The sequence below is a fragment of the Rhinoraja longicauda genome, chromosome 35 (assembly GCF_053455715.1).
Source record: "Rhinoraja longicauda isolate Sanriku21f chromosome 35, sRhiLon1.1, whole genome shotgun sequence".
In the NCBI taxonomy this organism is placed as follows: domain Eukaryota; kingdom Metazoa; phylum Chordata; class Chondrichthyes; order Rajiformes; family Arhynchobatidae; genus Rhinoraja; species Rhinoraja longicauda.
Window position 1 is genome coordinate 11,553,807 of NC_135987.1, and position 27,532 is coordinate 11,581,338.

A 27,532-nucleotide genomic window follows, 5' to 3' on the forward strand; every position below is an offset into this window, starting at 1 on the left:
AATCTTCCCACATTCTAGGATCACAGAGCTGAAATAGTAAAATCGCGTCTGTTTATCCTCTGTGTGCAGCTGAAAATCTCACTGCAAGTGAATTTAAATGTCAATTGTAACAAATTAAGCTGGTGTGATTAATAATAGCTGGAGTGTGAGTAATTATGCTGAAGGTGCAATGGTAAGTGATAATTGTGGAAAATAAAATCTGTTTGAGTGTGACTGAGTGCACATTCACACAGTTACAAACCCTACAGTTGGCATGGACTAATTCCCACTTGGAACAGGTCTCCAGACAAACTTGGAAAAACTTGGGATTCACCAAGCTACCTTTTTTTAAGCAACCTATAGCGGATCTTGTAGTTTATTGGTTTTGTCTCTAGGCCAGGACCAATAAACCACAAAGTAAGTTGAGAATGAGAATTTAGTTCTAAAAAAAAAAATGTAGGAAGGTGGGTCTCAGTAAACTGAGAGGTTTATGAGGAAAGTCATTAAAATCTAAAACATAGAAAATAGGTGCAGGAGTAGGCCATTCGGCCCTTCATGGCTGATCATCCAGCTCAGTAACCTGTACCTGCCTTCTCTCCATACCCCCTGATCCCTTTAGCAAAAAGGGCCACATCTAACTCCCTCTTAAATATAGCCAATGAACTGGCCTCAACTACCTTCTGTGGCAGAGAATTCCACAGACTCACCACTCTGTGTGAAGAAATGTTTTCTCATCTTGGTCCTAAAAGGCTTCCCCCTTATCCTTAAGCTGTGACCCCTGGTTCTGGACTCCCCCAACATCGGGAACAATCTTCCCGCATCTAGCCTCTCCAACCCCTTAAGAATTTTATATGTTTCTATGTTTCTATAAGATCCCCCCTCAGTCTTCTAAATTCCAGCGAGTACAAGCCTAATCTATCCAAGTCACTCTGCAGCCTCCTAGCATCCTCCTCGCAGCTAACACTGCCACCCAGCTTCGTGTCATCCGCAAACTTAGAGATGTTGCATTCAATTCCCTCGTCCAAATCATTAATATACTGTAAATAACTGGGGTCCCAGCACTGAGCCTTGCGGTACCCCACTAGTCACTGCCTGCCATTCCGAAAAGGACCCGTTTATTCCTACTCTTTGCTTCCTGTCCGCCAACCAATTTTCTATCCACCTCAACACTGAACCCTCAATACCGTGTGCTTTAAGTTTGTACACCAGTCTTCTATGTGGGACCTTGTCGAAGGCCTTCTGAAAGTCCAGATATAACACATTGAAAGTCCAGATATAACAATTTATAAAAGGTTTATAAATGCCCAAGGAATGGAAACCTAATCTCCTAGCCAGCACAGGATTTCAGCCCTTCAACCACTTTCAAACTGCCTTTGAAAAGGCTCAGAATTAACTCTGCTGTTTCAAACAAGTTATAAAAAAATATCAAAATGTTAACATAACCCTGAAAATCAGGCAGTTGGTTGATACTGTCTTTTGCATCCTTGTAAGCAGCTGAACTGACAGTGGAAAGTTCCACTTTGCCACTTAGGAAATCTACTTAGCAAATGCAGTTTCTGTGGATAGAGAAACAGGTACTGTAGATTAATTAACCTTTTATCAGTATATTAGAAGGGAATTAATCAGACTTACAATGTGCAGGTTTATAGGTTAATCTTACGGTTTTTCTATTAAATCAGCTACCACGATACCAGTCTGAATCCCATCAGTGATCAAAACACCAAAATGAACGTGTCTGATAACTGTGTTTTGCCAAGACAAAAGGCATAAGACAAAACCATCTAACAATGAAAGGTTAGGAGAGTATAGTCATAGAATGCTTCACAGGAATTTTAAAACGAAATACTATAATATCAATCCAATCACCAGACAATGGAATAAGACTACAGGCACTGGAAATTTTAGGCCGTGTAGGATGGATAACAGCCTGCCGATGTGGAGATTACAGACAACTAGAGCCATGCTTGAAAATCTAGAAGGTGGTTGGGCATGTTCATCAGAAAAAAGGGAAAAAGTAGAGAGTGAAATCCTTCAGAGTGACTACATAATGATCTAAACTTAGAATTAAGGCTTTCAGAAGGCCGAGAGGAGGCATTCAGAAGACTTAGAGAAAGCTTAAGTACTTAATTATATTATAATTGCTACATCAAGAAACCACACTTCCCAAAGTCAAACTGATATTCAGTACTTGCTGCTTATTCTTCAAAAGCTTCAAGCTTGTGGGCATAATTGCTTGCAAGATGTCACTGCCCTCAAGTACTTCATGCAGCCAGAGGAACCTTCCCTGAACTAACCCAGCCATGGCCCATGTTCCATTTATATGACACCCAAAGCAATAAGTCATAAGCTGGTCCTCATATGCCTGCTCTAAGGGCTGAACTAAACATCTGGTTTATTAAAGTGCCACAATTTGACTTCAAGTATGCAAACTGATGATATTTCTTAAATGGCCTAATGGTCATGATATCAGTTTACAGCATGCATCATCCAACCATCACGAGGAGCAGATCCATTCATAATTGATCCCACCCAAATAGAACCTTTATGCACATTCTCAGAGGTATCAGAGGTTAGGGGGTGAAGGCAGGAGAATGGGGTTCGGAGGGAGATCGATTAGTTATGATTGAACGGCAGAGTAGATGTGATGGGCCAAATGGCCTGATTTTGATCTGATCACTTATGACATGATTCTGAGCAAGAATGTATTCCACAATTCCCTCCAGGTTTCCATTAGAAACACAAGCTTCCCAACCAAGTAAAGGAAATGTTAGTGCTATGGTCAATTGCGCAGCTGGGCTCACGATAAGGCAAGCAAAGAAAACCGACTGTGACAGATGCACCCATGAGGAGGTTCCCAGAGATCTCCAGCCTGTCTGTTCTGCAGAACAGGTGAATGGCTTAAACTTTAATGTGCAGTTCACATCTGTTTCAGGTTATCACATGCACCACACAGCAGGTTTAACATTGTTCCTGATTTGTGCACAGCAAGATCCTTCAAGCAGAAATGTTTTAATGATCAGCTGTTGGCTCAGGGTTATACTTTGGCAAGGAAACCAGAGACCTCTCCTACCTTTCTTCAAGTTAACACTGTGGAATGGTTTATATTTACTTGGTGGAAGAAAAGGACTTCATTATTAACATCTTACTTTAAAGAGTGGAGTACTATCACACAGTGGATAAATGGTCTTGTATCTGGAGGTCTGGGTTATTGCTATCGAGGTAAGTGTTTAAATCTCACCACATCAGGTGGAACATTTGAAATGCTAGTATCAGCAAAGCTGACCATGAAGCTTCACTAAATCGCAAATGCCCAGATTCAGGAATATCGTTAGAGAAATTCAGCAACCTTGTCCACTCTGTTCTCTATTTAAACACCACTGTGATAGACGCAGGTATTATCAGAGGCAAGCTCCTCAGTTCTGGTGCGTGGAGGGCAACTGGGGATGGGCAATGAATGACAGGTAACAATGCCCATATTACAATTAAAAATGGTTAAACTGCAGGTATAAAAGTGGTGATGGAGGATCAAAAGGATTAAGAATGAGCAAGGTCTTTTCATATTTTGAAAGTACTTTGAAGAGGTAATTATAACCCTATTCACAAATGGCCACACGGAACACTGGAGATTTTCATTTCACTCACTTTATTTTAAAAGTTAGTTTGAGGAATCAGGACCACCCACACCTTGATGCAGTTAAAAACAGCTGTAGTTGTGGAAGGATCTGCGAGCACCTCAGGGATTATCACTGCTTGCTATACCAGGTCTATTCCCCTGAAGGCTCGCTGAGTCTTACCAGGTTATCGACAGGATACTGGGACATCAGAACCCCTTGTGATTAACCACTTGCAGCCAAGAGACATTGGCAACAGTTCACAAAACCTGGGACAATCTTTCATTAACAGTGCAAAACAGATGGAAAATAACAACAAGGTCATGGACATATGTTCAGAAGACTCTGTACATTCTGGAGGATCAAGGTAAAGTTGTTGAACCATACTGCTCAATCTTACTCAGATTTGGAACATGTTCTATGGATGTGGCTCCAGTCTATAATCCAATATGCCACTTGCTAAGACCAAACTTAAATGTAGAGGGCTTTTCAACTCCACTTGGAACCTAATTTCCACATATTTGAAATTTCAATGAGATGAGCAACCTTCATTTTTCATAATTAAAACGTTTCAGATAATCAAATACAAGGATTTACTGTTCTATCGATTGTGTATGTCCCAATTGAAAACATAATTGGAAGCAGAGGTTTTTTAGCTGAAACAACTTGTCGACTCTCTAATATCATGGCCAGAACAGAATGCTTGCACAGGGTAGCTATAGTTAGATTTAAAAAATACCAGTCAGATGCTTGATTTAGATCTTTGCCTCTTATACAGTTATTACACGCCCCCTCGTATTCTTGTTGAGGCCTTGCCTTTCCAGGTTTTGTAAACTGCTGCTGGGAAGTCCCTGGGGACTGGCAAGTCCATTGTCCACTTTGTGCTTCATCCAGCATTGAACGAGGACCAGCAATCACTCAAACAAACATCTTCCCTCCTGGATTTTCATGCACTATTTGGATGGGCATCTCCCAAAATTATTTAATGGACAATTACGAGAAATTCCTGAAAGTCCCAATGCAAATAAATAATTGTAATCAGCGTGGCAGTTAAAACTACCTTGCACTGTAATGCGAGAACAGAGGTTAAGTGCAAGTGCAAAACTTGGTTTCTTATATTTTAGACACTTTCTTCACTTCACTTATCTCCCCAACAAACAATAAATTGGAATTGTGAAAATGAGTAAGGACTGTAAAGAATACAGCCCGACTGCATATACATGATAGTTTAGAAGTAACCTGGGCAGAAATATTCCTTATATTTCTAGCGGTGGGGGATGAATAATGTTTCGCTTTTTTTGCTTAAGTCTCAGTAAAGAAGTGCCCAACTCAAATTTACAAAACCCTTCACCAGTGGTTCAAAGTGGTGGATCACAAAGGGTTAAATAGATTGAGAAATGGATTTCCCTGGCTGTGATGATCAGAGTCCCAACTTTGAAGTTATAAATTAAACCAGCTGAAGGCCTGCATTCCTTTCAAGAATGCAGTCGACAGCAGCTAAGAACAGATACATCAATGTGGTGTGCTAACACTAAAACAAACCCAAGGGCAAATCTGATGAGGCATTTGAAAAGAAATGTATTTATTGCATCAAAATTTAATGTCCCGTTTACAACAGCACATTTTTTATATATATATATTTTTACAGCAGGCTGCAAAAGTCAGCATGGTAAACCGACCTAATAAATAGGAATGGGAAAATACAAAGGAAAAACGCCTTGAAAAGGAATTGTGCCTTTAATCTTGGATCACTACTGCTCATCTGATTTGTAATGGACATGAAAACAGTAATATACTCCCCTCCTCAAAGATTGGCATCAAATCCTATCAAAGTCTTGCAATCACAAGGCTTACAATCAAAACACAAAGCTGTAGTTGAAGGATTGAATTAAGTCATTCCTTTTTGCATTTGATATGTTTGGTTGGATAATGGTTGGTACTCCAATCATGAAACACATTGGAGCCATCATTGACTTTGAACAGGGCAGCAGTTTGAGAATGCCCGCTATCTACTCCCTTCTCTGATTAGTATCTAAAATCTGAAACAGAAATACAGAAAATTTGCAAACATTTAAAAAATTCTCTCCCACCCCACCCCACCCCCCCAAAGCCATTTCTGTACGTCAAGGTTTTTAAAGAATCTGCAAGGGGGAAAAGATTATGGAATTTAATCAAAGGTTAAGCATTCACAAGTGAATAGATAACTTATTTTCATTCACAAATCTATTCACATTTAAAGACCTAATTAACAGAACCAAGAAAAGAAAGCTGTGTACAACATGAAATGATTACTACTGATGCATATAAAAATAATTTCCAGAAGTCAAACCATGTTAGCAAAGCCACAAACTGAATTTTGTTCAATTTATTGACTTGAAATCTTGTGTATTTGGAGTTTTCCTTCCATACATCCATCCACACGGTGCATTCCTGTCCACACCTCCTCACACACAAGGGACACAGTAATACCAGTGTTGAAAAGATAGCTCTCATAGAAGATTCTAAATCATATACATTATGCTGTACTATTAATTCCTTACATTACATTCAGTATTAACAGGTTAGCCACACACCCATGTTGCTTCCTTGACAGCTGTTGACAGACAAGATCCTTACTGACATCAAGCACTGGGCCTGCTTGGCTACAGCTGGGAAACATTTCCCTCAGAGTATACAGCTCTGTCTAACCCTCTCAATCCCACCCTGCTGCCCCAGATTAGCTGAGCAGTTGTCGTATCTCCTTGTGCATATGGCATAGAAAGTCCACGTAAGAGGCTCCACCGTTTGTACTCTTGTCCTCCATGAGAAAATGCTTGAAGAGCACCTCCATCTTGTCTTCTTGCTTCACTATCAAGAGCTGCAAGCACAAGAGCACAGGTCAACACGTGGAATTATAACAAAAAGGATTAATTTTGAAGGATGCTCACTCTGTTGGAAACCCACCACAAGATTTGCACAAAGCTGCATCCCACAAATAGTGCATGAAATAACTGTTTTCTTTGTGCTGGACAATGAAAGGTTGGTTAGGGCATGGCGAATCCCCTAATCCTCATCAAATAGTTTTACAGGAACCACCAACATCCAGTGGAAAGGTGTCATCACAGGTCAACACCTCACCAGCAATGCAGTTTCCTCCCTAAAACTGCACTCCAGTGCCAGACTTGTTTCTGACAGGCCGAAAGGACCCTGCACAACAAGATTAGGAACTAATCCCTTTCCCTGCATAATGCATAATCTAATCTAAAAGCAAAATGCTGGAGGAGCTCGGTGTGGCTGCATCTGTGGTAGGAAATGGGACAGATGATTATTTAGGTTGGGACCCTTTTCAAAGATTGAAGAGGGGAGATAATTGGTAGAGAGCATTGAGGGGAAGGGGTGGGGCAAGTGATAGGCAGATCCAGGTAAGGAATGTGTAGGAAAGAACTGCAGATGCTGGTTTAAATTGAAGGCAGACACAAAATGCTGGAGTAACTCAGCAGGACAGGCAGCATCTCTGGAGAGAAGGAATGGGCGATGTTTTGGGTCGAGACCCTTCCTCTGAGGAAACTTCACCCATTCCTTCTTTCCAGAGATGCTACCTGACCCGCTGAGTTACTCCAGCATTTTGTGTCTACCTCCAGGTAAGGAATAGTTGACTGGCAGACGAATTAGGCGGGAGAGAAAAGTTGTGACGATAGTCACAAAAGCTGGAGCAGGAGTATTATCCACTCTGTAAGTAGTAGTGGAAGCTTTATCCTCCAACATAAGGCAGATAACTCCATGTCAAAGTTACAAGTGCCTAACCATACAAGAGTTCTGCCAGCTTGAAGATCAGAAGACGATGGGGCAAATGGAGTCTGGTGCTTCAATGTCGGGAGCCACGACCGCCCCGACGTGCAGCGGCAGCGTCTTCGCCCACCCCGGATCGCGGGGCTTGGGTCGGCCCGCTGCGGACCTTTCACCGTCTGGCGCGGCCTGGGACGTGGCAACTTCAACAGCCTGACCGCGGGAGAAGACGGCAGGGGAAGGGAAAAGACATTCTGGCCTTCCATCGCAGTGAGGAGGTGACTGGAGGAGACTCACTGTGATGGATGTTTCTTTTTTTTTGTTTTGTGTTGGTTGTGATTGTGTGTGAAATTGCTTATTTTTATTGCTCTATTGCTGGACTGTGGGTGACCTTTCATTTCACTGCACATCTTGTATGTGTATGTGACAAATAAACTTGACTTGACATTTTCCCAATTGTGACAAACCTTCCCTCCAGATTAATATGCTAGCTATGTATTGCTGAACTTGAGCTTTACCTTCATAAACCTGGGTCTCTGAGCACGAATTACATCAACCATGGAACGCAATTTCTGAGAGTACGGGTTATCCAACTGTGGCAGAGTGGCCTGAAAATGAAATACAAGTCAAACCAGATGGCTAGCATTGCACAAAGGATAGGAAGCAAAGTTATCAAAACTTAGCACTGAATGCACAATTAGGACATTTATGAACTGTAACAATATCAAATGTCACTGTAAAACTGTAATAAGTTTTACTGTTTACTTTACTGGAAGCATTTGTTATTGAGACATTAGTTTCTCATGAACGAAGATCAATAGAACAAGATCCACTGGAATTAAAATTTGCAATTTTGCAATTCTGCTGAGAAATTGGGACAATGTGAAGCAGTTTCAATCACTGTTATATTCAGGGATCAATCCTGATGTAACAGCAACACAATTTATTGGGAGTAGGTGCAAAGTGCAGCTTATTCATGAATAAGCTTGAAAGGTTGATGTGGCTGCACAGTATTCGAAGACAGAATGCATTCTCACAATCCGCAGCAAGTTAAATTAAAGCCTGCTGGTCTGGAAAACTCAGGTACACATTTATAAATTATACACCAGAAGGGCCAATGCTTCAACAGTCAAAAGCACATTTGACTGAAACCCAGAGCAACAGCAAACATATAAGATTTAAGACAATACTTCTAACCTTCAAGAAGCAACTGGTCAGAGTGGTGAATAAATGATTGTTGTTCATTTTCAAGTCACGGTATGCATAGAAGCACACCTGTCGTGTTTGGTTACTTTTGATTTACAGCTGAAATTTTTTAGTGTTAATCAAGGCTCAGAGCTAAATATGACAAAAGGAAGATTCGCGTTCATCTGAAACTCACCATTCCAGAGTCAATCTGGCCAAACGATTGCACATTAAAGATGCTCTGGATGAGGTCATGCTGTGTGCTCATTCCAACCCATATGAAGAGGTTCAAACCATTCTCCAGCAAATAGATGCCACCCTTTGACAGTCGTTCCTCTGAGCAACGAACAGCCACTGGAAAATCATCACTATCAACATCCATTTTGTGCTAATGAGAGAGAAAAGAGCTCAGTCACATTCAAACAATTTTAAGACAAAGCAATGCTACCACATTCTTACGTACTTTTCTCCATTTGAATATATTTTTCAAAAGGAGAAACATACATTCGGAGACCCACAATATAGGTGACATTTCTAAACAGTGTTTCCAAAAGGTACTGCAAAATGCTTTGGAGCTAAGTACTTTTGCTGCACTCACCGTTATGATGCAAGAAACATCACAACCATTTTGCACACAAAGTGTCACATTAGGCAATGCAGCAAACATTGAAATGATATCATTTTTTAAAATGCATCTGTTCAGGAAATATTAGCCAGAGAATTGAAAATAATCCTCTTCAAAAGAGAGTCAAAGAGACCTCTTGCTTCATCCGATATGGTGGACATGGTTTTCTCTCACACTCCAAAGACTACAGGTTAATGGGTTAATTAGTTTTGGTAAAAATTGTAAATTGCACCTCGTGTAGGATAGTGCAAGTGTACAGTAGATGATCGCTGGTCAGCGCGGACTCAGTGGGCCGAAGGACCCATTTCCATACTGTATCGCTAAAGTCTAAAGACTAATATTACATGTATTACTATAAGTATATAGCTTAAAACTGGTTTTGCACTAACTGAATTTTAATTTGTATATTTCGCCCTGAACAAATTTAAATGAAAGGAAATGCAAAACGCTAAATCTAGAGAGGAGGGCAATGTGACAGGGAGAGTTGATAGAGGTGAACATGTGGATATAGTGTATTTAAATTTCCCAATTTCCCAACACTTCATCCATCCAAATTCAATGGAATTATCCTCCTATTTTTAGGATTGGAGCAGCATATAAGATTATTAAGGGATTGGACACGCTAGAGGCAGGAAACATGTTCCCAATGTTGGGGGAGTCCAGAACCAGGGGCCACAGTGGGTAGGCCATTTAGAACGGAGACGAAGAAAAACTTTTTCACTCAGAGAGTTGTAAATCTGTGGAATTCACTGCCTCAGAAAGCAGTGGAGGCCAATTCTCTGGATGCTTTCAAGAGTGAGTTATATAGAGCTCTTAATGATAGTGGAGTCAGGGGGTATGGGGAGAGGGGTGGAACGGGTACTGATTGTAGATGATCGGCCACGATCACATTGAATGGCGTGCTGGCTCGAAGGGCCGAATGGCCTACTCCTCACCTATTGTCTATTGTCTATTCTTCAGTTTTTAAATAATGTCAAAAGAGCACAGCAACGTAACAAAAAATTGAAATAAACCTTTCAGGCAAAGGTATCGGCATTTCACTGCAGCACAAAACCATGGATTGTACATTAACTACATGAATTGTTACTTACCACAGGTAAAACCCTAGGGTAGAAGAACACGTTGGTTTCAGATACATCCATACTTGCAATGAGCTGACGGATGTAGGCCCGATCATCAGTAGAAACGTCAGCCCCAGGCTGCAGAATATCACTCTTCAATACACAGTTCAGGTACACAGGCAGTAGCTTCATGCACTCTGGTAGAATCAGCTAGGATAAAGGTACAGCAAGAAAGATATAGTGAATAGGCCAGGGGTGGACTCATTGATTGTAATTGGGCTAATGAGCAGGTCAAGCAAAGATTCTACCTGGCCTGTCTGTGACTGCAGTTCCATAGCAATGCGGTTGACTGTTAAACGTCCTCTGAAATGGTCTAATGAGCCACTCTATTAAGGGGCAATTTGAGATGGGCAGATCACTTACTAGTAATACTAATTTCCAAAACAAGAATTTTATAGAAAATTACAAACAGTTTGGAGAACTGGCATTTGTTGCTTTACAACTAAAAAAGTAAAGGGAATCTGAATGAGGTTTCATGTTTAGAATGTGGATGCAAAGAAGTGCAAGTGCTGATTTTTTTTTTTTTTTTTAAAGACAAAGTACTGGAGTAACTCAGTGGGTTAGGCAGCATCTCTGTTGAAAATGGATAGGTAACATTCAGGTTGGGACCCTTCTTTAGAAGAATGGTCCTAACCTGAAATGGCACCTAATCCATGTTCTTCTGAGATGCTGCCCGACCCGCTGAGTTACTCCAGTACTCTGTTTTTTCAGGTTTAAAATTACTATTTCTGACTGGGTAAATTGTTAAACATCAGTAAGCTAGTGAGAGGACAAAACAAATCACACCATATGGCTACTTAGATAAAAATGACTCATGGGGGAATCCAGATAGGATCAATGATTATTTGATTGAATACAAAGACCTTCAACTCCGAGGCTCTATATTTTTCAACTATTTTTTTGATGGAATTTCCAACTTTTCCTCACATCAAGATATCCCTCTTTGCGTGGCAGCTAATGCTATATCTGGTGTTGTCCTTTCCTTACAGCGCCGAAATTTGTAGGGGCTGACTAAGGAAGTTCCAGGTAAGGTCCAGAGTACATGCTCCCATCCAATCAAGAATGCAAATTTAGCATGTAATCTGTATTAATATTTAAACAGCTTCAACAAATTATGTTCTTCACAGAGGGAAACTGGAGCAGGGGAATCATCTGGTGCAAATATTGAATAATGTACATTTAGGTTAGTTTAGAGATACAGCATGGAATGATGTCGTTCGGCCCGCTGAGTCCACATTGACCATCAATCTACCGTTCAACTAATTCTCCGTAATGCCACTTTCTCATCCATTCCCTACACATAATGGGCTTCTTTTTTACTGGGGTCAATTGGCCTACAAAGCCACACATCTTTGGAAAGAAACCAGAACATCCAGCAGAAACCCAGAGGAAGAATGGGCAAACTTCATACAGACAGCCCCAGAGGTCAGGATCGAACCCGGGTCTTTGGTGGTGAGAGGCAGCAGCTCTACCAGCTGCACCACCCAAGAATACTCAGTTACTTGTAAAATACAAGGAACAAACGAGATTAAACCAAGTGGCAAATGTGGAGAAAAGCACCAGCGCAACATTGCTAATGATAAATTCAAGATTTCATTAGAAATGCTCCCGAATGCCAGTACAAAGACTTCAACACTCATGCTATGTTCCTCTCTAAGTATAGGGTGTGATCACATAATAGTCTGGTGTGGTAGTCATGTAACAAAACTACTGGATTCCAATGTTTTAATCCCATCATGAGAAAATTAAGTGAGAATAATCAATCTGAAATGAAAGGCGTGCCAATAAGCACAAAAATACTGGATTGTCATAAAAACAATTATGGTTCATTAATACCATTTACAGTTCAATATTTTTTATCTCCCAAAATAGTGCTGACAAGGCATTCAAGGGGACTTGAGGATAGGCAATAAATGATGGTCTTGTCAACAATACTGACCGTTTGTGAATAATAACCAAAGTAATTACAATCTAATTTGCAAAAAAAGACTCTTACCTGTCCAGCCGAAGATGGACTTGCACAATTCTTGCGGTAGCATGCCAAAATCTGAGCAGACTGGTTAATTAAGGACTCCCGTACAGTCTTTGTGGAGTTGTTCAGAACAGCGCGATAAGCTGCAAAGACATTTGAACTGTTAGATAAACTGCATGAACAACATGACAGCACATTTCGAGAATGGAGGGCTTCAAAATAATATATACTGTGCAGATCAATATCTTAACCCAATTACTATTCTGACAGGAACAATTTAGAAAACTTCAAGGTTCCCTCAAGAGAACACGGATGATAAGTATCATAATTCATTGGGGTTCACTAATCCTTCATGCTGTTAATATGTGCGAGTGTTGAGAGGAAAATGGGAGGAAAATTATTTTTATTTTTACATTTTATGAAGATGATGAATAAAAGAACAAAGATTACTGGATCAAGGGAAAATATGTTTTTTTCATGTTGCTAAATATTCTTTCCAATTAGAACTGAAATGTAAGGTTTCAGGGGGATTGTTGAAGAAAAAAACAAATATGATGCCACCCATTTTGGCAGAAAATTAGAAAATTCAGCTCAACATTTGAAGAGTTTAGCTGTTCAGAGATGTACATGAATCAATAGGAAAGCAAAGTATAAGGAAACTACATCATAATTAGAAGAAATTGTAGGTTGGACTTTACAACAATCAGATCTGAACACAGTAAATATGCCATACTGAGAGGGCCAGACAGAGACCAAATATGGAATTGCATGTCTAGTCCAGGTCTTCCGACCCAAAGATGAGGGATTGCAGTAATAGGATTGGTAAAATGGGATTGGTTTCTGCAAAGAGTGATTAAATAGACTTGACCTATAATCTGAGAGTTGAGAAAAGTGGTAGGTAATCATAATGAAGATGCAAGTTCACTTTAGGCCTTAGGGCTTGAAGATCGACACATTTCCCCTGGTTGAGGCATTTAGTACTGGGGGCGTCAGTCACAAAACACGGGGTCAATCAATCAGGACCTAAATGAGAAATGTCCAGTCAGAGTCTGGTGAACAGTGTAAGAGGCTATAGATACATAGGTTAGAATGGAAGTGGGATTGTGAATTAAAGTGGCAGGCAAATGGGTACTTCTACAGACTGAATGCAAGTGGTTTTCAAAACAATTAACCAATCTGCATTTGGCTTCTCCATCATAGTGGAGATCACATTATGGGAAAGAGTCTGAAGAACAGATGTTGCTTTTCCTGTAGTTGTTTCAGTAATGCCATAAGGCAGTAAAAAAATGAGAATTCAGTTCTACTTCTGAAAACTTGCTTTTTTTGCCTATTTCGCACCATTGGTGGAAGATCTCGTATTTGAAACATGTTTTTTTTTTCCCTCTCTCCACAGATGCTACCTGGCCTACTGATTGCTTCCAACATTGTTTTTATTTCTGATTTCCAATATTTTTTTAATCTTCCTTTACTGAAGCCGAATGGTCTACTCTTATTATTATTTATGTTTAGCACTGTTCACATATAGCAAGGGAAGCTTCATCTGTTTCATTTAGCCTCAGTAACTTAGTGTCCGAACACATGCACATTAGTAACCGACCAAAGAAAAGCTGCCTTCGGCAGTATGACAAATTAATTACAAAAACCTTTAAATTTAAAGATGATTTACTGTTACACATACAATGTATTGCATGAATGTACTGTTGGCCTTTGAAAATAATGTTTTCTCAATTCTTCCTGAAGCACTAAGAATCCTGCCTGATAGCACACATAAACATCTTCGCAGAGAATTTATCTGCACTGGCTTTGTTCCAGGAAACATGAGCTGGCAATAAAGGTAGCAAAGCAAAACCAACTTACTAAATAACATGCATCAATTAGCTGGAGAACATGATTTTTTTTATCTAGCCAATAAATTACATGAATCTCAAGGATTTTTCAGGGTTCACTGTATGACTCAATGGACATTTCATTTTAAAACTGCACATGAAATTAAATTTGAGGAATAGATAGTTTTGCATGTAATGAACTTGGGGTAGCTAACAATTATTTGAAACCACAACCCAGCCTTGGATTTTGATGGTTTCTATAGCCAACTGTGGTGTCACTTTTCTCTGCTAGCTTTCACCTCTCATCTTCTGTGGGTGTCAAATGGAGGTCGATTCCATGGCACAGGTGCCTCTTTGGGTAATGCAAAGTGAGCACTACTCAGACATGCAGGTAACCAGTCAGTCTGGACAGAGTTTTAGAAACACACAAACTTATAAAACCCATCTGGAGGAGCCATTTATGCTTAATTCAGTTATTGTCATGGTGTTATGGCTATGTTTTAATATTTCTAGTTTATGTCTTTTTTGCCTGCTTGTGGGTGTGGCTTAATGCGTAATGGGGAGTGTCTAGATGGGAGGAGGCTAGCGTGTCGACAGAGGTTGTGGGTCAGTTTAGACTCGGAGAATGGTGAGCATACAGTTCTTTACCATGCGCTCGCACAGGTTATATTTGTAGGAACCATACGGTAATAACTGCAAGATTTCTAGATATTGTTAGAAGAAGAAACAGTTGATAAAGTACGGAAACTGATGAATTACTGTGATGTGTGCTATTTTAATAAAACAAATTAATGAAGAAAAGTTTGGAAGATTCGTTTTGTCATATCAGGGTGCGACGTGTGCGTAAGCTACAACTACATTTCATCCCCGAGAAGTAATGGCTATCGAAGTGGGATTTCGAGATAGTATAGAAACTGCCATTACACCATCTTCTCCTCATGCATGATGGATGTGCTTTGCTTAGAGAGAATTGAGAACTGACAAGTCACATCATTTTACAAGGCAAGGTGAATAACGTTTGCTGAACACATCTCACTATTCAGCACATAAATACAATTTTGGAATACAGCCAATTTTAGCAGCAGCCATACCCAGTTTTACGAAGAAGTTGATAAGTGTGTCGGTCTCACAGTTTCTGTACAGGTCAGCAAGCTGAGTACAGCAATTAAGGGAAACATTGTGTATGCGTAGCCTCCTCTGTCCACTGCAACTGGTGTAGAGCAAAGCACACTGCAGAGGAGAAAGGCGAGAAAAAAATGTTAATTTAGCAAATGCATGAATATATAAAGCTGAACAGAAACCAAAATTTACTTGAGGAAAAATCAGAGAAATGTGGTCTAAGTGGAGAATACAAAAACAGACCAGCATTTTAAAAGCACTTTTTACGTCCCTTTTCAAACATCCCAAAACACCTCACAGCCAACTCAATACTTATTAAAACCATGGTCACTTTTGTAATAGTCAATTCACGTACAACAGCTTTGCCAAATGGCAACATAATAATCATGAGATCTATTTTGGTGATTGGGAGACGAGGGAAATATTGTGGCTGGGACACCAAGACACATTCCTGGTCACCCAAAATAGTGGCAGATCTTTATATATCCACGCGAGAGAGCAGCCAGGAGACCTTAAACAAAAGACACTATTTATCAATTCCTTCGCTACCACACAGTGGTGTCTGATCTGATTCTTTCCTCCGTGTCTGGAGTAACACATGAACTTCCAAACATTGATCGTGCTTTCCATGGAGCTTTAGCTTCCAAAGTAGTTGCAACTTAAATTGAATATGAATACAAATCAGTGCATTGATTGATGTAAAAGGAGGAGCAAACCTAATAGTAACTTTTTTTTTAAAAAAGTCCAAATTAATAGGAGACTAGGAAAATACACAGAGGCATGAAAAGTGCTGTGGAGTGTTACCAAAATTACTTTCTAAAAGGTGGAACATGCACAACAGATTTATAAGCTGACAACGCGCTGAGGTAACTCAGCAGGTCAGGCAGCATATCTCTGGAGAAAATGGTTTTCCAGAGATGCTGCCTGACCGAGTTACACAACCACTTTGTGCCTTTTTTTTTTTGTTGTAAACCAGCAGCTGTTTCCTGCGTTGTAGGATTTCACTACTCATTGAGACGTAGTTTTGACCATGTCCATTAGCCTACCGGATTATTTAAATGGCCCCATGCACTCAAAATGCAAGCGGCAAATTATCCACCGTTATACAATTGCAGGGTATATTTTACAAGTAGAACCCATCTGATTGAGGGTGAAGAATTCACGTTAATACAACTCAGCTTTTGTTTCTGTAAGACTGTCCCGAGCAACAAGTGCCAGGCCAGAGTAGTCTTGAGTACAAAGATCTACACTAACATTCCTGTTAGCTAATGATATCAGATAAAACGTTAAACCAAAGTCCAACTGCTCTCTCTCATGGAAGGATAAGCAGTGCAGAGTTCTTTTAGGGGATCAAAGTGTCTCTGAAATTCCACTCAGCAATTCCTCAAGCAACATGCCCTTCATATTATCTAATCCTCATCAAACTGCTGCGGCGAGGATCTAACTGTTTCTCACATTAGCTATTGCACTTCTTTTAAAGTATATTTAATCAATGATGCAAACAAAATAATAAAACTGGGTTAATAACAAATGAAGTACACCACAGTGCAATGAGCTCAATTTGTAGAGTGCTCTGGTCAGAGTACTTAGTTCATATCTGATTATACAGATGCAGAGCATATATTCATGTTCTAGAGGCAATTCGCTGAGGCCTACAGTAGATATTAGAGAGCAGAGTTATAAGCAAACAATGAAAATTGAATTTTTATCTTGACAATGACTATGATGCATAAACGAGGTAGTTAAATACCAATCAATCGACAATAGACAATAGGTGCTGAAGATGGAATATCAATAGTCGTGGACTCAGAACTAGGTACAGGAAAAGAAAGAGTGGCAAACGCTATCATCACCAAATAAAATCATTCAAAATTCCCCAAATTTTAAAGCATTTATAAATATTCAAAAAAGCTACAAATTTAAAATGAATTAGTCATAGCAATCATACAAAATTCTCACCTGAATTTGAGCTCCACTGTCTTCATTCAATTTATCATCATGTTTGAACTCCACAGTGATGGTTTTATCACAGTCTAATGCCGCCAACTCTACGTCAGTTGTGTTACTCATGTAGAACGAGCCAAAGAAATCAATTGCTCTAATCCCTGGAATCAAAGCAGTATTTTTTTTCTCCAGGTGAAACACATAGAAATCAGCTTCAGTCTCCACTTATCCAACAATTAATCTTAAATGTTATATCTGCAGGTTTTTTTTAATACTAGCACAATACGTAGTGCAGCAGGAGTCAGGCATCAAACATAAATATCTAGTGCCTCAATGGGAATTCTTCACACAGGAGGATTTCATTTGCACCATTACAAGGCCTCCAAGTATGCCAAAAGTCATAACACGAATTTACAAGCAGGAAATAAATATTTAAGATGGTGTACATTCTTCAAATAAAGCTGAATTCATTAAACAGCAAATAGATTATTTTTTGGCTAATAGCTGAATACGATACAAATCAATCTTATTATTTATCTGACACAAATGCTTTCAGATTAAAACACTATAAATAATATAACGTGTTTCCACTATCAGCACTTTGCAGATTTGTCTCTGTTGATCAACATTTAATTCCAGATAATTCAACTTGCATTCAGCAACTTATGTTGCTATTTAATGCAACTATTCATACCTATAAATTGGAAATGCATACTAGGTTCAGCAACATACATGCATGAAAGCAAGTCAGTGGCTGGGAGAGCAGACTCCTTGAGAAACATTTTTAAGTGCAAAGGTTGAAGGTTAATCACACGTAAGGAAGCTGTTGAATTTGTACTCTGGACTATCACCTTCTCACAAGATAATTTCAAAATGTATACCAATTATAGTGAAAGATATCAATTAACAAACCAACATACCTGTACTCGTGCGCACCCTCATCACAGCATCAAACCCAATCACTTTTCTAACATCTCTGTGCAGATCATTTAGGAATCGCTCACCATCTGCTTGTGCCTAGTTGGAGAAAAAATACTTTAAATATCTACACATTAAGAAAATGCTAGTTGGTTTTGCTTTTCAAAGTTTAGTTTAAGTAGTTTACTCGGAAAAAAACTACTTGATAATGACCTTGCAGAAATTCAATTTTAGTCTTCAGAAGGCAAAAGTAACAGAAGAATTAAAATTAAGGGTAGAGATTACATATAGTTGAACAGAACACAAACCGGGAATTAGTCAGCATGCTCAGGGTTAAATAGCCTGAAAAAGTAATGAAGGTACAATTTATTCTAATGTTCAGATACCAATGCATTTATTGAGTCTTTGCTTCATTTATTGCTTTTTTCATGACTACTGACATCATTAGTCCAACTATTTAAAAAAAATCAATATTCAAAACAGATTGTGTGATTAGATTATGGATTTTAAAAACTGGATCGCCAATCCTCCAGCTGTCTCCAAGAACAAATTATTGTTTCTCCAGAAAATTGCTGCAATGAACAAACCAGGAATAATATCAAACTGGATAAAAGTTAATTGATCAAAAAACAATTATCTATTTGGTCAATATGTTAACTGACTTCTGATTTATTTTTTTGGTAGGCACAAGGGCAAAGAGAAAATCATTTGAAGAAAATTAAAATAACAAGAAGTGGCAAAGCCAAATTAAACAATGCAACATCAAACTGACCCTTTCTTTACTTTAGGACAGGTTGTAAACACAAGAATTGTGTCCTTTCTTCCCTTGAAATGGACAAACAGTTCCCAGAAAGGTTTCACCGTGGGAATGTTGATCATCAGTTTAAACCCCAGATTCTCAGCAAGCTCTTGTTGAATATCTCAGGAACAATATCAGCGAGGTCTGTTGAATGGTAAAATGACTATAGAGCGCAAAAAAACCCCATCATGTGGACATTATAAAAAAGTTATTTTAAGGTCAGTCACAACTGATTATAATTTTGAAAAGCAAATGAAATGCTAAGGATAAAGTAAAAATAAATACAAAGTGAGGCAGGGATAAATCACTTGGCTCCCATGTCCGCTTGGCAATAAGATTGGATTTGGTGGTCATTTTTAAAAACTCTTCACTTGTTCTGATGCAAAAAGGCTCAGTGAAGTCAAAGATCATTCAAACTCAGTCTCGGTTGCAGCTCCTAGACTGTGGAACAGCATCCCTCTCCCCATCAGAACTGCCCCCTCCATTGACTTCTTTAAGTCCAGGCTCAAAACCTATTCCTAGTGTTTGAGGCCCTCTGAGGGGGAGCTGTGAATTGTTTATGTATGTGCTGTTCTGTTTGTGTGCCATTGTATGTTCGTTCTTAGTACCAGATGTACAGCACTTTGGTCAACGTGGGTTGTTTTTAAATGTGCTATACAAATAAAATTGACGGCAGTCAAAAATCATCAGTGAAGCAGATGGAATTTTAGTAGTGCCATCAGTTCTGGGTTACATTCCAGAGAATGATTTCTTCGCAAGCCAGAAGTGTTCATTATTTTATTGCTACCCATATCGTATTGCTCTATATGCACTTCATATTATTTCTTCATTCCATTTAATAGTCAACCTCACACTACCTATAATTAAACTAATGGAATATACACTGTATCTCATCATTAATGAATACTATGAAACATTTTATAATTTGTTTAATAAAAGCTCTAAAAATGCACACACTTGTGCAAAGTCAGATTTTGTAAGTCAGCTTATCTTATCCTGGGGAACCCCATGGTTCCACATTACCATTAGCTTTTTAATGCATATTTATTTGAATATTAAAATTTTAATTATCTAGCTGTCAGGCTTTGGATATCAATCCAGTCATTTAATTATTCCACTGCACCAAACGTTAAAAGCTATGTCACTTCAGTGGTCATGGTCTGGAGTAAGATGTAGGTCTGAAAGAAACAATTCTTCCCTTCAGTAAGCTTCCTCCACATTTATGACAATCTGGTAGCAATGTCATATGGCAGATCACAATTATAAATTTCCCAATTGCTGTGGCAGGATTTACACTTGTCCAACACACATCAGATTGTCAACGAGGTAATAATCAAAATGCTATCATTCCACATCAACATGTAGTGTTACTTCACAATTTAAAGTATGCGATAATCTTGTACAATGATGAGCAAGACAGCATATATACTTCACTGACCAAAAGAGGCAACTGGAATTCTAAACTGTCTGTTAACTCTCAAGACCCATAACTCTTCTCAAAAAAACATAAATTTAACTTTTCCTGGCAATCTCTTAATACAAGATGATAGTTGTATCAATGAAAGTTCTTGCTAGTTGGAAGCTGACATGGTGTAGCCTAGAAGGTCTCGGCTGTATTCATTCCATTCCGACATATTGGGTGGCTAAAATGATCCCAATCCCACTGCATGCTTGTGGGTTTGCTCAGAGTTTTCGAAACGCAATCAAGTTCTCTCTCTTTAATAATCAAGCATTGAGTACAGATTCTCACCTACACACAGAGAGAAAGCTAAATGCTTTGGCTGTTTGTGGCATTATTTATGTAAGAGCAATCTCTGGTCAAACAAATAACAGCAGAAAATTCCCCAAGGGAATAAGGGTTTGAATCCTTCAATTATCCTTGGGTGCAACAATTTTGGAAAGAGCAAAGGCTTTGAAATGGAAACCACCCACAGCTGTTTCATCCAATCGACAGCCATCAGCAGTACGACAGGTGTGACCTGCACAAAATACGCCGAAGGAATCTGGATTCCACAGGCACAATAGACCGAGATGTTTCCAGAAAAATGTATATTTTTGCTCTCAAATGCACCATTCATTTTTTTTTTTAAACCAAAAACATTTATGCTGCAGTTTATTCCAAGTATTGCATCTCCAAATTATATCTTCACGCCAGTTATCTTGTGACGTGAAGAGTGCATGTTTCTCAATAAAGTTTGATCATTTTACATTGATGGAGCCAGTTCCATGCCAAGCCTTTGAATGAGAGCTGCAAAATTTCTCTGCAACTACAGTAGTCTGACAAACATTACCTGGAAGTATGTGTACTTGTAAATGGAACCTCCGGTCTGATGCGTAACCAGTCCCAAGGTTGCCACATCAACATATTGATTAGGGAACAGGAAGAGATCTACACAGCAACCTTGTGTCACACACTCCTTGCCCAGGTTATTGTAAAAGCTGGTCTGAGGTTGAAACAGTGTCTGCAATAAAGAAATACATACAAATAATATAAAAATTGTGTTGATGTTGAAAAGTGGAAAAAGTGCTAAAGTGGCATATGTTTGGAGTTAACATTCCAGATCAAACAATTAAAGATAAAACACAAAGAACAGAAGGAGGTGGGGAGAAAACAAAAACATCTGTGACAGAACAAGGGGAAGCAGAGATAATAGGACAAAAGACAGCAAAATAAAATGCAATCTGGGGGCTTTAAAGAGATTAATAATCACCAAGGAATAAGGAGTCAATTAAGACTGCCAGAAATTCTGATTATTCGCAATCATTTTCTCAATGTTATGGCTGTAATATGCCGAGTCAGAAAGTGAGGCACAGTTCATTAAGCTTACATTGATTGCAAGTAGAAAGCAGAGTGGGGCAGAGATTGATCAGTGTCTAACCACTCCTGTAAAAACAGGAAATTCAGTTGAATTGTCTTGAAACCTGCCACATATCATTAAAAACCCGATCCTTCAGAGGCATTTGAATCTGCCTTTCCCCAGCCAAATGCTGATTCAGTGTCCTCACTGAGCCAGATACTCAAAGAACAAATGTTTTAATAAACTGCTCAGAAAACACAGTTCTTCAAATACCACTGCCTCAGAAATAATGAGCTTCAATTAATGTAAACCCATCTTTAAGATTATCCTACCTTTTCTTTGTCTGTGTTGAGTAGCTTCTTGTCATCTCTATTCTTTAGCTTTCCAGGAGCCTCAGCAAGAGGCAGGGTTGAGTGGAATATGAACAGTTTGCCAGCACATTCAGCTGCCTGCAAATACAAAATGTCATCAGCACCTTATTAATCAGTGGAGTAGAGGAATGGCAGAACTCAGGGGAAAATGCTCAAAAGGAAATAAAACTCTACTGAAATTGCATCGATTCATCCCAGTAACAGCAAATTTTCTCCAACGAAACAGTGTTCGGCACCCATATTTTTAGGTGTGAGCCAAGGCCAACTCCAATCTGAGGGCAGCTACAGAGTCATACAGCATGGAAACAGGACCCTTGACCCGATCTGCCCATGCCGACCAAAATGCTCAATCTAGACGATTCCCGCCGACCTGCATATGGCCCATATATGTCCCTCTAAATCTTTCCGTTGTGTACCTGTCCAAATGTCTTTTAAATGTTATAGTACCTGTCTCTTCTGGCAGTTTGTTCCATTTAGCTACCACCCTCTGTTGACCCACAGGTATCTTTTAAACTGTTCCCCTCTCACTTTGAACCTATGTCCTCTGGTTCTTGATTCCCCCAAAGACTCCCCTCATGAACCTAATACACCTCTATAAGATCACCACTCGTCCTCTTGTGCACCAAGGAATATAATCCTAGCCTGCCCAACCTCTTCCCTATAACTAATTAATTATGACCATTTTTGCTATGAGGCATGAGATATTCAGTGTAGGAAGGAAATGCAGATGCTGGTGTAAACTGAAGATAGACACCAAAAGCTGGAGTAACTCAGCGGGACAGGCAGCATCTCTGGAGAGAAGGAATGGGTGACGTTTCTTCAGACTGAAAGGTCTTGACCGAAACGTTACCTATTCCTTCTCTCCAGAGATGCTGCATGTCCTGCTGAGTTATTCCAGCTTTTTGGGTCTATGTGTGATATTCCACCCGATTTGCAACCAAAATGCAGATTCTGATGTGGATATAAAAGGGAGACTTACCTTGAGGGCTTCCAGGCCAGCTTGAATAACAGGTCCAAAAACTGTCTCCGTTTCTCTGGTATCACCAAACATCTCAGGAATCTGTTCTAATAAACTGAAAATAATAAATGGCATTATTAATTTGATTTTACTTTAAGCCGATCAGCAAGGCTGCAATTCAGTTACATGAACTGTATTATGGGAATTCAATTGTCAATAGGAAGAAAGAACCAAACATAACAGCTCAAAATGCAAAAGAGCAGAGAAGTCATTTAATTTTAAAGTACAAGGATCTGGTTTTGGTCACGCAATCCAAAGGTCACGAGTGCAAACTGCACTACGGCAAATGATAAAATCAAACTCCATGACGAAAATCCGAGCATCTGAAAATGAATTCCTATCCATATTGCAGGATTGGAGTAGCCACAGAATGAAGGGGCAACAGCTATATCTCAGCAACTGCAAGCTGTAGCAATGATACTAAAGTATCAAAACTTCAGATCTTTTGACTCATTAAGTGTAAGAAAATAACTGCAGATGTTGGTACAAATCGAAGGTATTTATTCACAAAATGCTGGAGTAACTCAGCAGGTCAGGCAGCATCTCAGGAGAGAAGGAATGGGTGACGTTTCAGGTCGAGACCCGAAACCTCATCCATTCCTTCTCTCCTGAGGTGCTGCCTGACCTGCTGAGTTACTCCAGCATTTTGTGAATAAATACATTTGACTCATTAATGTCAGCTCGCGAATACAATTACCCCAATATCATAGGAACAAGCTTTGTAATTTTGCAGTTCATGGTGCAGTGAAATTATCACTCAAAATCTTACACTGATGTATTTTGCTGTGTAGTGTTCTTGTAAGTAGTTGTTGCAAATAGTTTTCTAATATGAAGGACTACAACATAACATCCTCACTAGATGGGTTTCTTACCTGTTTATCACAGCCCGTGACTCATTCACATTGACCAGGAATCCATCAAGCAAGGGCACAAACATGTCAGCTACATCGGACACCACCATCATTTGTGGCTGAGCCAACGAGCTCTTAACATTGTAAAAATGCAAAACTTTGTTATATGTTACAAAGCCAACCCTTATTGCCGATTCTTCTGCATTGCCCTCCCTAGAAGAGAAACAAGAAATTCAAACACTCATTTTTTAGAAACTACGTTTGAAATTGCAAAGGCCCCTAGTGAAATGCCTTAAATAAGGTACTCTTATGCTTGAATATGGGTAACGCACAAGTTATAACAATGGTCTCAAAGAAATATTAAATACAGACGAGACTTCCAAACAGGCAGAAAAAAGTTCAAAATTATGAATAATTTTAGATTGAAGGGAAATATGATGTGGTGTCTCCAAGGGGGTGCAAGAAACATTTAAGTGAGTAGGAAGGACCAGTTGATGCTGGTTAAAAAACAAAGATAGACATAAAATGCTGGAGTAACTCAGTGGGACAGGCAGCATTTCTGGAGAGAAGGAATGGGTGACATTTCGGGTCGCGAAGTCGGGTGGGGTCTGAAGAAGGGTCTCGACCCGAAACATCACCCATTCCTTCTCTCCAGAGATGTTGCCTGTCCTGCTGAGTTACTCCAGCATTTTGTGTCTATCTTCAAGAAATATTTAATATACATTAAGCAAAACACAAATGGCTAGAGGAACTTAGTCAATCTGACAGCATCTGTGGGGGCAATGGACAGGGCTGGAACCCTTTTGGCCTGGAATCCTTCTTCAGTCTAAAGGAGGATCTCGACCTGAAACATCACCTGTTCATTGCCTCCACAGATGCTGCTCGATCTGCTGACTTCCTCCAGTACTATGTTTTTGCTTAAGATTCCAGCATCTGCGGTTCCTTGTGTCTTCATTTTTATAGATAAGTTGTCTCAGTCTGCACACCACACAAGGAAAAGGGCAGAGATTTATCATCATAGCAGAGAAACTGCAAAAGTGGGGTTGCTCACTTTAAAAGAATAAAATAATTTTCCTTTTAAAAGTGTTTAGTAGAATTTTCAGCTGGTCTTTTAGTTAGACTTTCTTGATAAGAAAATGTTGAGAATCAACAGTGACAGTAATTTCCCTTTATGCAGAAACCTCAAAATGATCTTACCTTGGAAGGAAATCCAACAGAGTTTTAAGCTCCTCACATAATAGGTGAACCAGCCCACTTTTCAGTGCATTGTAGGATACATCGATCATAAAGATGAAAGCAGGAGGATTAGGAAATTTATTGTTCTGGAAAATAAATCATTTAAGTTACAATTGAAGAATTATATGTCCATTTCAGCAAAACCATTTGCATCAACCATCTTGCATCTGTGTAGGCAAACATTGCAGAGACTGAAGCCCTTCGTGTATATTAGAGCTGCACCAATTTATAATTAGTCTTTAACAGAAAGATTAAAAATGGGGACAACCAAACTTCATGACAAGGTTCTGCTGAAGCTATACCCGTATGGATATGCCCCGATTTTTATCTTGACAAAATAGGACACCTGGAACAACGGATACAGTAGATGAAGTTGGAGGAGGTGCACGTGAACCTCTGCTCACCTGAAAAGTCTGTCGAGGTCCTTGGATGGAGTTGAGGGGGAGGTAAAGGGAAAGGTGTTGCATCGCCTGTGGTTGCAGGGGAAAGTACCTGAGGAGGGGATGGTTTGGGTGAGAAGGGACAAGTTGACCAGGGAACGGTCTCTGCGGAAAGCCACTACTGGCCACATCTTCCCATCTCCACTCCTTTCTGCTTTCCGCAGAGACCGTTCCCTCCGCAGCTCCCTGGTCAACTCATCCCTTCCCACCCACACCACCTCCACCCCAGGTACTTTCTTCTGCAGCCTCAGGAGATGCAACACCTGCCCCTTCACCTCCCCCCTCGACTCCATCCAAGGGCTCTGACAGTCTTTTCAGGTGAGGCAGAGGTTCCCCCTCCCATTCCCAATCTGACCTTTCTGTCCTGGGCCTCCTCCATTGTCAGAGTGAGGCCCGGCGCAAATTGGAGGAACAGCCCCATATATTTCGTTTGGGTAGCATTATGAACATTGACTTCTCTAACTTCAATTAGCCCTTGCTTTCCCTCTCTCCATCCCCTCCCCCTTCCCAGTTCTCCCACCAGTCTTACTGTCTCCGACTACATTCTATCTCTGTCCCACCCACTGCCATGACATCAATCTGAAGAAGGGTCTCGACCCGAAACGTCACCCATTCCTTTTCTCCAGAGATGCTGCCTGTCCCGCTGAGTTACTCCAGCATTTTGTGTCTACCTTCGATTTAAACCAGCATCTGCAGTTCTTTCCAAAACATTTAATTATTTCTTGATTGGTCTTGGTTTGTTACCCATCAATATTAAATGGTACATATAGGAGACAAGAATTTACAAGTAGAAATGTAGTTACCCACATCAATTAAATTAACATATTATTTAAAGCCATGGGGTGCAATTTAGAAAGCTTGGACTAGATCTGCCAAATGGGCATTTATGTAAATCAAACCCTTAATTTAAAATCTAACTTCAATGATAGGGGTTTGCAGATTAAGAAATAGGTAACATATAAAGAATACCTTGCAGTAGTCTACAGTGGCTAAAAATTCATAGGAACCAAGTGACAGTTCTGGTCGATCGTAGTAGTCCATTCGCTTGCCGGTGTGATCCAAATGTTGGAAATAGTGAGGCAGTACTGAGGAAGGAGAAACAAGAGTTACAATGTGCTATTGGGTATGCTAGAAAGGTAGGATGGGAATCTGGACAAGTCATTCACAACCTCAAAGTGCGAGTCACTAAAAATGCACAGTTTCAATTTAATCGCAGAATTATCAGTAGCATAGAGATTAATTATTTTTAAGAATGTCAAAAATGATAACAAATCAAATATCTTGCAGGGCAAGTAGTTAGAGATCCTGGAGGCTGAGTAATTTATACACATACCCTCAATAGCTCCTGTATCAATGGGCATGGCAGGCAGGGAGGGCATATAATCTCCGACATATTCAGAAGTTAGTATTAGCATGGTGCTACACTGTGCTCTTTCATTCTATTTTTTTATCATGGGAACATTACATGAGGGAGACGTAATTGAGAAAAAATATATAACTCCCATTCTACTAGTTACCTTCTGTGACACAACTACAGAATGCACATTGGAACCTCCGCCCTCCTTCAATAAACTGCATGTAAGGACACATGTAGGCCTTGCACCTATTGCATCGTATTGGTCCAGTCTCTCCATGATCTACAATGAAAGGATGTGCCTGCAATTAAACAAAAAAAACAAAAAAACTTCAGAACAGTTCCACAACTAAGCGCTTCAGAAAATGACAGACATTGAAATAAAACACTTTTAAAAACTGCATCAACCTGGGAATAATTTGCATTGGACTGCACAAAACCTTTTTATAGTATCATTTAAAGTAAGCCTATTTATGTTGCACCTATTATATTCATTTCTTCCTTTTCTGTGCAATTGCTTCCTTATATGTTTAAACAAGTCAGCCATTTTGTTGGTAACAAGAACATTATTTTGGGTGGCGTGGTTTAAGGGTAATAGGT

At 39.6% G+C, this 27,532-nt stretch overlaps 1 protein-coding gene across 2 annotated transcripts in view; it reads right to left on the reverse strand.

The window, feature by feature from the left end:
* Positions 1 to 5,152: 5,152 nt before the first annotated feature.
* LOC144610112 (protein transport protein Sec24C-like) overlaps positions 5,153 to 27,532 on the reverse strand; it is a 54,588-nt gene continuing 32,208 nt past the window's right edge. For both annotated transcript variants that reach the window (XM_078428674.1, XM_078428673.1), the window contains 15 exons: positions 27,096 to 27,234; positions 26,548 to 26,663; positions 25,100 to 25,224; positions 23,924 to 24,115; positions 23,013 to 23,106; positions 21,995 to 22,111; positions 21,156 to 21,326; positions 18,068 to 18,164; positions 17,163 to 17,308; positions 15,176 to 15,314; positions 12,283 to 12,401; positions 10,257 to 10,436; positions 8,737 to 8,928; positions 7,874 to 7,963; positions 5,153 to 6,447 (listed from right to left, as the gene is read on the reverse strand). In XM_078428674.1, the coding sequence (XP_078284800.1) occupies positions 6,307 to 6,447; positions 7,874 to 7,963; positions 8,737 to 8,928; positions 10,257 to 10,436; positions 12,283 to 12,401; positions 15,176 to 15,314; positions 17,163 to 17,308; positions 18,068 to 18,164; positions 21,156 to 21,326; positions 21,995 to 22,111; positions 23,013 to 23,106; positions 23,924 to 24,115; positions 25,100 to 25,224; positions 26,548 to 26,663; positions 27,096 to 27,234 (2,058 nt within the window). In that variant the 3' untranslated portion in view covers positions 5,153 to 6,306. The remainder of the gene's footprint in view (positions 6,448 to 7,873; positions 7,964 to 8,736; positions 8,929 to 10,256; positions 10,437 to 12,282; positions 12,402 to 15,175; positions 15,315 to 17,162; positions 17,309 to 18,067; positions 18,165 to 21,155; positions 21,327 to 21,994; positions 22,112 to 23,012; positions 23,107 to 23,923; positions 24,116 to 25,099; positions 25,225 to 26,547; positions 26,664 to 27,095; positions 27,235 to 27,532) is intronic.